Genomic DNA, 14840 nt, shown 5'->3' with positions numbered 1-14840 from the left:
CTTTGCACATTAATAGCAGCAGCTGTAATAGTTGCATTAGATAAAAAGAGCATGCAAATTGCCTCTTCAGAGAGAAAGAAGACTTGAACTCTATATAGCGACACCTGTTGGAAGTAGCGATCCTACACGTCACAATCAACCCTTTAACGAGTCTTGCAATATGACTTAGGATAAAAGCCAAATCAGAATCTCAATTTGCAGACAGTGTTTCGGGCTATTGGCCCTCATCAGCGCAAAGTATAAGATCTGATTTGGCTAGGTGAGAGGCTCTGGACTGGGGTCTAAGGGGTAAGGCTTCTCCTTGCAGAGAGTGACCAGCTCAGGCACTTAGCCTTACAGAAGGAAGAAGGGAGGGGTTACAGGGCGAGAGACAGGACAAACTTCTAAAAGGCAAACAGATTCCATAGTGTAGCAGCAACAATACAATATTGTATGATACCCATGTCGTGGGACATGACAGGAGGGTTTACAAATGGCAAAATTCATCTATCTGCCCTTGTGTATGTTTTGAACTGCTAAGGGACACGAGTTGAGTCACAGAAGACATAAGAAACATTTCCATTGCACACACAGTTTTCCAATAAAAAGTGTAGGATTTATTTAGACAATTGGTACATTTGTAAAAATTCAAACAGTGTCTTATATTTATGATCATACGAGATGAGACATTTCGATTCTTAGAATCTTTTTCACACCATTGCAGTACTGGTTCTGGAGCTCCACACGGTGCTGCATAACACCATGTAGGACCACAGTCTCTGCTACTTGCAGTGCTGCCACCATTCTGGGAATTGTAATGTCACTTGTGCATAAGCAAGCATAAACTGTAAAAATCCTTTGTTAGGGTGTTGTTCAAAGTTACAAATCCCACTTGTTTAAAAGATATGTAAAAGCAGTAGCCAAACCCAAGTTTGGTGTTCAAGTTTTATATACGCTAATTTAAAAATTGATTTGATCTTGTATTCAGAACACATTCGAAGCACACTAGATTAAAAACATTTGAGTACTCTAGAATTTAAAGATACATAGCACAGATTGTCATTTCACAGACCAGTTCAGGCTCGTATCATATATACTAATATATTTTGCATTATAATTTAAATCATCCCACCTCCATCCCCCTAAAAAAAAAATAAAGCAGCCAAAATTTGAATACAGAAAGTCTCATTGTTTAACTACATGTAGCGTGGATTAAAAAATGGTCCATATTGTTCTGGATGTGTATTGTTCATGAAGGACGGGCTTGGTACTGGTGGGGGAAGCGGGAGTCTTGGGGTTGTGGAATATGTGAGCTGTGGCCTTTGATACGAATGGGTCTGAGGTTGGTAGACAGGAAAATTTACAGATACTGAAGGTACTGGATAGTAAGGGAAGGGGAGCTGGGGAGGGTAAGTGACTGATGGGTAGCCCATGGGATACTCGTCTTGCATTTGTCTTTTCAATTTCATTCTTCGATTTTGAAACCAAGTTTTGACCTGAAAAAAAAAAATAAAATAAAAAGTTAAGGATTTATGAACATCTCAAAGTTGTTTTACTTTAACTTATCAACCTCAATCAAAATATTGCTATGCTAGTGCCATCTATTCAAGGTAGCTACCCTACAAGTTCAACCTCTGGATACATGTTATCTAAAAGATATAAGGAAGCTAACTTCAATAGTTGGCATACATGAGTTGGTCTTCTTCCTAGCTAACTTCTGGAGCCAATTTAGATACTTTCCTTCCACCATGGAGCATTACCATCAGGTCTCTATAATCAAAAAAGTTTAAAAAAAAATTGCAATTCTAAAAGAAAAAAAAAAAAACACATCTGTATAGACTTCTGCATTTCAAACCCTGGGTTCTTGACTCCATATTTGAAAGAATCCCTTTGAGAACCTTAGGACCAAGCATGATAAAGCAAAGATTTATAATAGGATTATTACCATGAGAAGTTGCAGTTTAAATGGAACTTGTCAGCAGAATTGTGCACAGTAACCTACAGACAGTGTCAGATTGGCGCTGTTATACTGATTAAAATGATACAGTGGTTGTCAAAATCAGTATGGTGGTTGTTTAATCTATATTTTCAGTTTTGAGTTAATGATATGCTAGTGCTTCAGGGTGGCGCCATCTTCTAGAGAAAAAAAAAAAATTCCTCCCCCAAAATGCCAGTGAGCACCCCGGCCTCTAGCACATAAAACGACAGGGGAGGTCCCAGTCCTGCAATACAGTCAGTTACCTTCATCACACGCTCACTTCAGCCACTGGGGATGAGTCCTCAGGAGAACACCACAGGCTACAGTTCTGTCCCAATGGGAAAACTTTACTGTAAACACCACAATGCTTCCTGCTCTGTCCCTGCAACTTAATGAGGCTACACAGCAGCAATGGCTCCCATCCAGGATTGGGAACCCACACTCCTTCTGGAGATCTTCCCGCCACATCAGGACCTGACAGTCCGTGGCAGCTTTTATCCCCTCTGCCGGGTTACCCTCTGTTCCTGGCTGTGGAAAACGTCTTGCCCTGGGCAAGCCTACCCGGGCACTGCTGTAGAGACAGGAAATCCCTCTCCTGCAAGCTTGTTGGACTGTCCCCCTTCTTAGCTCCCCCAACAGCTTAACTCTATGTTGCCTTTCTATCCCAAAGCTTGTGCATAACAAACACAGCACATTGTAATATGCACAGTATAAGAACAGGCATAAACACAGCACATGACACAATAATACAGGACATATCAATATACAAACATTAGAGAGCCATCAGGGTGCCGCATGGGCTCGGTGTGTAGGAGAGAGGAGGCAATTGAGGGTCCCTGCCACCTCCTTACACGAGTGTATCATTAACTCAAAACTGAAAACATAGATTTAAACAACCACAAGATGGATTTTGTCATCCAAGGTATCATTTTAATCAGTATAACAGTAATCCTGCTGACAGGCTCCCTTTAATAAAGCCACAGAAAAGATACTTCTTAGACATCAGACTGATTGAGAATAAGTGAATGAATAAAGCAACACTATGAATGTGTCACCAACCTCATAAGATCTCATCAATCCTCAAATCAGAAAACATGTTCTCAATCCATCATACCCTCAACTTACCAATAAGGGTGGCTATAATAGCCAAGGATGCCCTCAAAGAATATAGAAATTCAGAAGAGAAAAAAAAAAAAAAAAACAGCACGAAAAGACCCTGAATAAAATATAAATTTTATTCAATAGCAATATAAATAAATAAATAGTAATAATCTGTTGAACCCCCCAAAGAAAGCCCACATGAAACGCGCCTTGGGGCTGCTACACTGGATTCCCAGGTGGTGAATATGGGTAATGGTAGTTTTTGGTTCATTTAAAATGTTCATTGTTCCCTTAAAGTGACATACACATGTTTTCCAGGAGGTCTTATATGACTCCCTGGTCCTTTGGCTCTATGTACACCTTTTATATTTGACATTGTCTTTCTGTGGCGTTTATCTGATACTAGCTGTACTACCCGGCTTCGCCCGGGTTAATGACTGCTGTTAGCAAAATAGAATGTGTTAACAAAAATTTATTCTGCACACAAAAACCACAAAACAAATAGATAGAAATGTAATTATTAAAAGGCAAAAACTAAGCAAATAGAAGCATTTCACAACATATATTAGCTTTGTTATACTGAGAATGTCTTTGTTGCCTATATTAACCAATCAGAGCTCAGGTTAATTAACTGTAGCAAAATAGAAGCTGAGCTGTGATTGGTTGCTATTGGCAGCCTGATAAATCCCCAGCCAACAGGAAGCCCTCCCCCCTGGCAGTATATATTAGCTCACACATACACATAATAGACAGGTCATGTGACTGACAGCTGCCGTATTTCCTATATGGTACATTTGTTGCTCTTGTAGTTTTCTTATTAATCAGATTTTTATTTTTGAAGGACAATACCAGACTTGTGTGTGTTTTAGGGCGAGTTTTATGTGTCAAGTTGTGTGTGTTGAGTTGCGTGTGGCGACATGCATGTAGCGACTTTTGTGAGATGAGTTTTGTGTGGCGACATGCGTGTAGCAACATTTTGTGTGTTGAGTTGCATGTGACAGGTTAGTGTAGCAAGTTGTGTGCAGCAAGATTTGTGCATGGCGAGTTTTGCGCGTGGCGAGTTTTATGTGTGGTGCATTTTGAGTATGTGCAAGTTTTGTGTGAGGCAACTTTTGCATGTGGTGCAACTTTTGTACATGTGGCAATTTTTCTGTGTGTGCAAGTTTTGCATGAGGTGAGTTTTCCATGAGGTGAGTTTTGCTCGTGTGGCGAGTTTTGCGTGAGCCTAGTTTTGCATATGGCGAGTTTTGCATGTAGCGAGTTTTGAGTGGTGACTTTTGTGTTTCGACTTTTATGTGGCGAGGTTGGTGTGTGTGTGTGGTGAAATGTGTGCTGAGGGTGGTATATGTGTTCAAGCACGTGGTAGTGTGTGGCGCATTTTGTGTTTGTGTTCATATCCCCGTGTGTGGTGAGTATCCCATGTCGGGGCCCCACCTTAGCAACTGTACGGTATATACTCTTTGTCGCCATCGCTCTCATTCTTTAAGTCCTCATTGTTCACATCTGGCAGCTGTCAATTTTCCTCCAACACTTTTCCCTTCACTTTTTCCCCATTATGTAGATAGGAGCAAAATTGTTTGGTGAATTGGAACGCGCGGGGTTAAAATTTCACCTCACAACATAGCCTATGACGCTCTCGGGGTCCAGACGTGTGACTGTGCAAAATTTTGTGGCTGTAGCTGCGACGGTACAGATGCCAATCCCGGACATACACACATACATACATACACACATTCAGCTTTATATATTAGATATACCTGTATGTAATCTCCTGTATATAGTATATACCTGTGTGTCATCTCACCTATATATAGTATATATCTGTGTGTCATCTCCTGTATATAGTATATACCTGTATGTCATCTCCTCCTATACATAGCATATACCTGTGTCATCTCCTCCTGTATATACTATATACCTGTAGGTAATCTGCTCCTGTATATAGTATATACCTGTGTGTCATCTCCTCCTGTATATAGTATATACCTGTATGTCATCTCCTCCTGTATGTAGTATGTACCTGTATGTCATCTCCTCCTCTATATAGTATATACCTGTGTGTCATCTCTCCTGTATATAGTATATATCTGTGTGTCATCTCCTCCTGTATATAGTATATACCTGTGTGTCATCTCCCCTGTAAATAGTATATACCTGTGTGTCATCTCCTGTATATAGTATATAGCTGTATGCCATCTCCTCCTGTATTAGCCCTCGTTCACACGTTATTTGGTCAGTATTTTTACCTCAGTATTTGTAAGCTAAAATGGCAGCCTGATAAATCCCCAGCCAACAGTAAGCCCACCCCCTGGCAGTATATATTAGCTCACACATACACATAATAGACTGGTCATGTGACTGACAGCTGCCGGATTCCTATATGGTACATTTGTTGCTCTTGTAGTTTGTCTGCTTATTAATCAGATTTTTATTTTTGAAGGATACCAGACTTGTGTGTGTTTTAGGGCGAGTTTCGTGTGTCAAGTTGTGTGTGTTGAGTTGCGTGTGGCGACATGCATGTAGGGACTTTTGTGAGATGAGTTTTGTGTGGCGACATGCGTGTAGCAACTTTTTGTGTGTCGAGTTGCATGTGACAGGTTAGTGTAGCAAGTTGTGTGCAGCAAGTTTTGCGCATGGCGAGTTTTGCGCGTGGCGAGTTTTATGTGTGGTGCCTTTTGAGTATGTGCAAGTTTTGTGTGAGGCAACTTTTGCATGTGTTGCAACTTTTGTGCATGTGGCAATTTTTCTGCGTGTGGCAATTTTTCTGCGTGTGCAAGTTTTGCGTGTGGCGAGTTTTGCACGTGTGGCGAGTTTTGCATGTGGAGAGTTTTGCGCGTGGCGAGTTTTGAGCGGCGACTTTTGTGTTTCTACTTTTATGTGGCGAGGTTGGTGTATGTGTGGTGAAATGTGCACTGAGGGTGGTATATGTGTTCGAGCACGTGGTAGTGTGTGGCGCATTTTGTGTGTGTGTTCATATCCCCGTGGTGGTGTGATTATCCCATGTTGGGGCCCCACCTTAGCAACTGTACAGTATATACTCTTTGGTGCCATCGCTGTCATTCTTTAAGTCCCCCTTGTTCACATCTGGCAGCTGTTAATTTGCCTCCAACACTTTTCCTTTCATTTTTTCCCCCATTATGTAGATAGGGGCAAAATTGTTTGGTGACTTGGAAAGCGCGGGGTTAAAATTTCACCTCACAATATAGCTTTGACGCTCTCAGGGTCCAGACGTGTGACTGTGCAAAATTTTGTGCCTGTAGCTGCGACGCCTCCAACACTTTTCCTTTCACTTTTTCCCCATTATGTAGATAGGGGCAAAATTGTTTGGTGAATTGGAAAGCGCGGGGTTAAAATTTCACCTCACAACATAGCCTATGACGCTCTCGGGGTCCAGACGTGTGACTGTGCAAAATTTTGTGGCTGTAGCTGCTACGGTTCAGATGCCAATCCCGGACATACATACATACATACATACACACACACACACATTCAGCTTTATATATTAGATTTAGTGAGCCTTAGACTGTGTGTGTGTTTGTGGTCTCTACCCAGACGTATAATATTATGGAAACATCCAGTGTAGTGTAGCACTTGCACTTTATTTTTATGCTGCAATTTACTACCCCCCCCCCCCACCACTAGAATATTGGTGGATCCGGTGTTTGACACCTAGAACATACACCATCTAACTTTATCTTCAACAGATTATTACTATTAGATTGTATTGTACGGTTATTGAATAAAATTGATGTTTATTTTATTCTGGGACTTTTGGTGCTCTCTATTTTCTGTTCTGAATTCTCATAAGATCTCATTGTATATATATATTTTTTTACATGCCTATTACATTGCTGTGAAGTTAGATATCTTGGACCAGACAATCCAAAGTTTGTGCTAGATGTCATGCTAATCCAGGTACCCCAATTCCCCTTTTATGGAAGTGCCCCAGATTGCATACATTGTGGAATGTTTTGCTTCAAATTGAGCAGGCATTTTGTTTAACAGTGGGATTTGATTAAATAATCTGAATTTTAGGGTTAATTTCTCAACTGAATCTCCCATTGGGAATTATATGCCCTTATAGGTGGCATGCAAGTGTATTCTGAAATTATGGATCTCTATAAAGATAGATACAATCATATAGCCTTTGGTGAGAGGGCTCTGGCAATAAGACCCCTACTTACTGGCACATGTCAGCTGATTTGAACAGCTGACATGTGCCCTTAACAGCCACTAGTGGAATCGCGATCCACCCGCTGCTGTTAATATGTCAATGCCGCTGTCAAACTTTGGATTTTTTTTCTCACCACTTACATAAAAAAGAACCTATACATGTTTGGTATCTACGAACTTGTAGTGACCTGGAGAATAATCATGGCAGGTCAGTTTTAGCATTTATTGAACATAGTAAAATAGCAAAATAAAAAGAAATTGTGGAATAATAATAATCTTTATTATATAGCGCTAACATATTCCGCAGCGCTTTACAGGTTGCACACATCATCGCTGTCCCCGTTGGGGCTCACAATCTAAATTCCCTATCAGTATGTCTTTGGAATGTGGGCGGAAACCGGAGTACCCGGAGGAAACCCATGCAAACACGGAGAGAACATACAAACTCTTAGCAGATGTTGTCCTTGGTGGGGTTTGAACCCAGGACTCCAGCGCTGCAAGGCTGCAATGCTAACCACTGTGCCACCGTGCTGCACTTTTTTTTTTTACAATTTACCGTACTTATCTTTTTTTTCCCTGTTTCCAGTACACTATATGGCAAAACCAATAGTGTCATTCAAAAAACAAGCAAAAAAATGGAAACTCAAAAACCCAAGGTCGAAGGGGTTAATACTACTGGTGTGCTGGTCAGATCTTTTTTTTTTTTTTTTTTTACTCATCATAGAGATCTCTAATATAAAACACAAATATGTACCTGAATTTCAGTCAGGTGAAGTGTATGTGCTAATCTTCTCCTTTCTGAGGCCACCAGGTATCTTTGCTTATTGAACGATTCTTCGAGTTTGAGAAGCTGAAGAGATGAGAAAGCGACTCTCAACCTGGGTTGCACGTCACTCGGTGGAGTGGTGTCCGCATGGTCTACATCTTCTTGGAGACCACTCTCTGTACTGTGCGAACCAGCTTGATCACTCTCATCCTCTGAACAACTGGAAGTAGAGTCTTCTGCAGTCCTCCAACCAGTGTGTGGAGCTGTATATAAAAAAATAAAAATAAAAAATTAATAATAATAATAATAATAATAATAATAATAATAATAATAATAATAATAATAATAAACACCCCACACACAAGAATGTAGTTATGTAAAAATATTAAATACACAAGATAAATATTACTGGATACTTAGGTGTGTGACCCACCCGTCAAGCATGCACGCATCTGGAAAACTAGGTAACCCTAATTCCTTGATCTGATTAGTGCCATGGCTGAATAATTATTCCTTATTTAGGCAATTACAATATCATACTAGGACTCAATTGGTATAATTGCTTATTTTTATGACATGCTTTACCCTTCTTTTCAGAATCATTACCTGGGACATAAAAAAAAAAAAAAGAAAAACGTTAAAATGTTGTTTTCTCCAAGACTTAGGTCAACAATATCAGATCAAGGATGGGGAGTGGTCTGTCAACTCCAAGGACCTCAAGTGGACATCTCATTTGTTGAGTGTCAAGTCTCCCTTATTGTTTAAAAGGAAGTTATTATTAGAAAGTGACCGTTGGTTTTAAACGGGTTTAGGTTTTTATTTATTTTTAAATCAAAGTTGGCAATTTTTTTTACCTACATCACAATCTTAATAAAAATAAAAAAATAAAATCGTAGTCTTCTAGTTTTCACATTGGCCACTAGGGTAATTTTGGATTAACCTTTTGTTTCATGTGTTCATTATACACAATGAACAGACTCTGCACAGGCTCATTAGTGGCTTCAATACAAAAGGTAATTGGAAAGGGAGGGGAGCGGTGACATTATTGTGATGGGTGGCTCCTGTGTTATCAGTGACGTGTAGAGGTTTTGTCATTGTAATCCTACCTCTGCCAATGTGGAAACTGCTGTAAACTCCTCCTGAAAACTATAAAACGTTAGTCTAAAAAAGCCCCAATGACACATCAGTAGTGGAGGAATCGAGAATGACGCCCTCCTAATGGGTACGGTAGATTGTCTGTTCTAGGTTACTTATCACATGCCTACAAAAAACCTTTAATGGGTCCTCCAAATATCCCATGAATAGGTGCTAACTGGTTAAGAGAATACATGGATTTCTAGGACCCAAAGAATTGGGTTCTGGAACCTCAATAATGGGCTCTACAGACCTTCATTCTGAGTAGAGCGGATTGGTGCATGCTCAGCCTCTGCTCCACTCAGGGTCTATAGGACCCCAGACTGACCATAGGAGGGGCAAAGCTCTGGTAAAAGCAAGTATGGCAAAACCTTGAGGACATTCATAAATGGTGTTGTCCATTGGTAGACAAGCCTTTAAAAGTCAATTATATAGCGTAAACACGCTTCCCATTAAATACAATGGTTGATGCATACTCAAATATTGCGTAAAAAAACCACATTAAAATATTAAAGGCACTTACTGGTTATAGAAGACTCAGCATATTGCAGACAGTTGTACTCCTCTTCTGCAAGGTTTTTAGAAGCTTTTGTATCCTCAGACGATTCTGGTTGATCTTTCCTTTTGACAGTGGTTGGCCCTTCTGAGAACTTGTATGGAGGCTTTGGCTGTGGGACACATGGGATGTGGGGCTTTGAGGTACATTTCCTAGACAGGGACTCCATTTCATTCCCTGTTAGGATACAATCTATAGTAAAGCTTTGTCGAACCATGTTGATGGCCAGTTTGTGGTGGTTGGACCTACCAGCTTTGCCTTATGTGTCCGTGGTCAGTTTGTATTTTATAGTTCATTGGATATGCATGTGTGAGTGACATCAAAGGGAAAAAGAAAAAAAAACCATGGATAATGGCTATCAGAATGGACTAATTAACGTAACCATTCCAGGTTCTCACTTCCAACAAATGCTCTCGGCCCTGGCTCCAGCGAGTCTGTTGGATTACTGGTGTCACCTGGTGAATTTACACTAATGGCATTGCTGTACTCTAAATGCCCATAGACAATATAGAAATGATGCCTCATCCCAATGTGTTTCCCTTTCAAACCCTTATTTTAAGAGCCAAGCGATAAATGGATAAGATACAATGGAATCATCTTCACTCTAATTATCACTAAAAGGAGGAAATAATAAAAAATTAAAGAATGGTTTAGAAATTAAAGGATGGGCTGAATCAACACAGATACCATTGAGTAATACAATGGTTGAATATCAGGATTTACAATGGAGCAATATACTACATGTTTGTACAACATCAAGATAAGTGATTTTACTACATTATAAAGGCTGAATGGCATCAGCGTAACTTGAAATTTCAGTGCCTCAATGCTAAATTTGTAAGACCCCCTCACATACTGTGCGCCAATTATATTCATGTTTTATGCACATTTTGGGTATTCCAATGCATCGAGGTCCAGGTGCCACTGCCACCCCAGCCCCACCAATAGTTGTTCCCCTGCCTTGGAGCCTTAAGGTTGTGATTTACACCAATATAGGCCCACACATTTTTTTTTATTATTTCAATAGTAATACTTCTACTCTTTACTACTTCGTAGTTTATTTCCCACCAAGTTAAAAAAAAAAAAAAAAAAAAAGGATGGAGGCCCGACACTGTAGCATCGGGAGGGCGGTAATGTCTCGATGGGCAGGCATGCGGCACGGTTGTTGCCCAATGGCATCCTGTGATACTCTAATGACTTTTGAATCAGGGGACTCATGTGCTTGACGCCTACGCTTATATGCATTGTTTTTGTCCCAGAGATGCTGCTACTCTTCAAGAGTCTCATTTGCCCTTTGTTGTCTTCGACGTTGTGCCTTTGCTGCATTCTTTTTATTGTCATTGGCGTACTTTTTATGAGGAGCCATGTTGGCGTTGATATTTGCTTTTTAAAGGGGTTTTCCCCACGATCAAAATTTCATTGTAAAAATTGTCTGACCGTGTACCGAACATACCACAGCTCCTGGGCGGGGAATGAATCAAAAGACAATACTGACATTACGGCACGAGATCGCAGAGGATACATTTTGTGAGGTAAAATATATTTTTTTTAAAAAAAAAAACAGTCAGTGAAATATTTTACCTGACAAAATGAATCCACTGTGATCCCTTGCTGTAATGTCAGTATTGTCTTTTGCTTCCTCCTCTGCCCAGGAGAGGTGGTATGCTCTGTACACGCTCAGGCACAGTCAATTTTTAAAATTAACTTTCGTTAGTGAGAAAACTCCATTAATGTGACCGACTTCCTCTGCTTGTAGACACGTTGCGCATCTGCCGCCAGGATCAGCTGAATGATTCAATGCACCTGCACATAATTTGCGCAGGCGCAGTAAAACAGATCACCACTATCTGTCTGCACAAAAATGGCGGTTACATTAACCCCTTTCTACCATTGGAAGTACTATTCCATCCATGTGGGGTGGGCCCTACTTCCCAAAGACGGAATAGTACGTCCAGCACAATCAGCCGCGCTCACGGGGGGAGCACAGCCGGGTGTCAGCTGACTATCACAGCTGACATCCGGCACTATGTGCCAGGAGCCGTCACGGACCACCCCCAGCACATTAACCCCCGGCACACTGCGATCAAACATGATCGCAGTGTTCCGGCGGTATAGGGAAGCATTGCGCAGGGTGGGGCCTCCCTGTGTGCTTCCCTGAGACCCTCGGAGCAACGCGATGTGATCGCCTTGCTCCGAGGGTCTCCTACCTCCTCCTCCCCGCAGGCCCGGATCCAAAATAGCCACGGGGCTGCATCCGGGTTCTGCAGGGAGGTGGCTTACTAGCCTCCAGGAGTGCACGTCAGATCGCTGATCTGACACAGTGCACAGCAAAGTGTCAGATCAGCGATCTGTCAATTTACCGTATGTCCCCCCTAGGGCAAAGTAAAAAAAAATAATAATCCTACAATATATATATATATATATATATATATATATATATATATATATATATATATATATATATATATATATATATATATATATATATCTCCCACTAGTTAACCCCTTCAGTAAATACCGAAGAGAAAAAAAAAAAAAAAAACACGAGGCAAAAAAAAAAAAAACGCTTTATTATCATGCCGCCGAACAAAAAGTGGAATAACACGCGATCAAAAAGACAGATATAATTAAGCATTGTACCGCTGAAAACGTCATCTTGTCCCACCAAAAACTAGCCGCCATACAGCCTCATCAGCGAAAAAAATAAAAAAAATTTATAGTCCTCAGAATAAAGCGATGCAAAAATAATTATTTTTCTATAAAATAGTTTTTATCGTATAAAAGCGCCAAAACATAAAAAAAAAAAAAAAAAAGATATAAATGAGGTATCGCTGTAATCGTACTGACCCAAAGAATAAAACGGCTTTATCAATTTTACCAAACATGGAACGGTATAAACGCCTCCCCCCAAAAGAAATTCATGAATAGCTGGTTTTTGGCCATTCTGCCTCACAAAAAAAATCGGAATAAAAAGCGATAAAAAAAGTCACGTGCCCGAAAATGTTAATAAAAACGTCAACTCGTCCCGCAAAAAACAAGACCTCACATGACTCTGTGGACCAAAATATGGAAAAATTATAACTCTCAAAATGTGGTAGCGCAAAAAATATTTTTTGCAATAAAAAGCATCTTTTTGTGTGTGACGGCTGCCAATCATAAAAATCTGCTAGAAAACCCGCTATAAATAGTAAATCAAACCCCTCCTTCATCACTCTCTTAGTTAGGGAAAAATAAAACAATTAAAAAAAAAAAATGTATTTATTTCCATTTTCCCGTTAGGGCTAGGGCTAGGGTTTGGATTACACTTACGGTTGGGAATAGGGTTGGGATTAGGGTTAGGGGTGTGTCTGGGTTAGAGGTGTGGTTAGGGTTACCGTTGGGATTAGGGTTAGGGGTGTGTTTGGATTAGGGTTTCAGTTATAATTGGGGGGTTTCCACTGTTTCGGCACATCAGGGGCTCTCCAAACGCGACATGGCGTCCGATCTCAATTCCAGCCAATTCTGTGTTGAAAAAGTAAAACACTGTTCCTTCCCTTCCAAGATCTGCCATGCGCCCAAACAGGGGTTTACCCCAACATATGGGGTATCAGCGTACTCAGGACACATTGTACAACAACTTTTGGGGTCCAATTTCTCCGGTTACCCTTGGGAAAATACAAAACTGGGGGGCTAAATAATTTTTGTGGAAAAAAAAAGAATTTTTATTTTCACGACTCTGCGTTATAAACTGTAGTGAAACACTTGGGGGTTCAAAGCTCTCACAACACATCTAGATGAGTTCCTTAGGGGGTCTACTTTCCAAAATGGTGTCACTTGTGGGGGGGTTTAATGTTTAGGCACATCAGGGGCTCTCCAAACGCAACATGGCGTCCCATTTCAATGCACAATTGACCGGAATTCAGAAGTCAAACGGCGCTCCTTCCCTTCCGAGCCCTGCCATGCGCCCAAACAGTGGTTTACCCCCACATATGGGGTATCAGCGTACTCAGGACAAATTGTACAACAACTTTTGTTGTCCAATTTCTCCTGTTACCCTTGGTAAAATAAAACAAATTGGAGCTGAAGTAAATTTTTTGTGAAAAAAAGTTAAATGTTCATTTTTATTTAAACATTCTAAAAATTCCTGTGAAACACCTGAAGGCTTAATAAACTTCTTGAATGTGGTTTTGAGCACCTTGAGGGGTACAGTTTTTAGAATGGTGTCACACTTGGTTATTTTCTATCATATAGACCCCTCAAAAGGTCTTCAAATGAGATGTGGTCCCTAAAAAAAAAAATAAAAAAATAAAAAATTGTGTTGTAAAAATGAAAAATTGGTCAACTTTTAACCCTTAACTCCCTAACAAAAAAAAAATTTTGGTTCCAAAATTGTGCTGATGTAAAGTAGACGTGGGAAATGTTACATATTAAGTATTGTGTGACATATCTCTGTGATTTAATTGCATAAAAATTCAAAGTTGGAAAATTGCAAAATTTTCAAAATGTTCGCCAAATTTCCATTTTTTTTTCACAAATAAACGCAGGTAATATCAAAAATTTTGTACTACTATCATGAAGTACAATAGGTCACGAGAAAACAGTGTCAGAATCACCGGGATCCGTTGAAGCGTTCCAGAGTTATAACCTCATAAAGGGACAGTGGTCAGAAGTGTAAATATTGGCCCGGTCATTAACGTGCAAACCACCCTTGGGGGGTAAAGGGGTTAAAACTGCACATGCACTCCTCTCGTACAAAGATGGCGGCAGTGAATCATTTGGCTGATCCTGGCGGCAGTGTGTTCGTGACGGTGTTACACTGGTGGTACCGCACAAAAGTGAGTGAGTGAGTTGCGACGTTGTTCCGCTGGTGGTACCGCACAATAGGTTGGTACCAGCAGCAGTTTCCATATTGAGACACCCATCACTTGTGTGTCCAAATATGGCGGTCGGTGAACTTCCTCCGCTTGCAATTCTGGGATACGGTGACATCTGGACAGAACAGGAAATGAAAGCGTTACAAGGCAATTATATAAATAGATTATATATAAATAATTTTGCTTGTGACATATCCACGAGCCTTAAAGTTAGCAATTTTCAGAGGATTAAACTATATGTGACTGCTTGCCTTATGCACCTTGAGTCCATGTTTTTATTGATATTTTGGGGAGATACGA

General features: G+C 40.4%; 1 protein-coding gene across 2 annotated transcripts in view; it reads right to left on the bottom strand.

Moving 5' to 3' along the window:
• Positions 1-573: 573 nt before the first annotated feature.
• Positions 574-14840, bottom strand: part of LOC143769729 (homeobox protein pv.1-like) — a 30494-nt gene continuing 16227 nt past the window's right edge. The window contains exons 2-4 of one of the 2 annotated variants that reach the window (XM_077258541.1): positions 9655-9799; positions 7986-8260; positions 574-1475 (exon numbers count right to left, since the gene is read on the bottom strand). In XM_077258541.1, the coding sequence (XP_077114656.1) occupies positions 1176-1475; positions 7986-8260; positions 9655-9799 (720 nt within the window). In that variant the 3' untranslated portion in view covers positions 574-1175. Of the gene's footprint in view, positions 1476-7985; positions 8261-9654; positions 9865-14840 lie in introns of both variants that reach the window. The other variant, XM_077258542.1, reaches the window with a different exon arrangement.

This window comes from Ranitomeya variabilis, chromosome 4, assembly GCF_051348905.1.
Source record: "Ranitomeya variabilis isolate aRanVar5 chromosome 4, aRanVar5.hap1, whole genome shotgun sequence".
In the NCBI taxonomy this organism is placed as follows: Eukaryota; Metazoa; Chordata; class Amphibia; order Anura; family Dendrobatidae; genus Ranitomeya; species Ranitomeya variabilis.
This window is presented reverse-complemented; position numbering and strand designations above follow the sequence as displayed.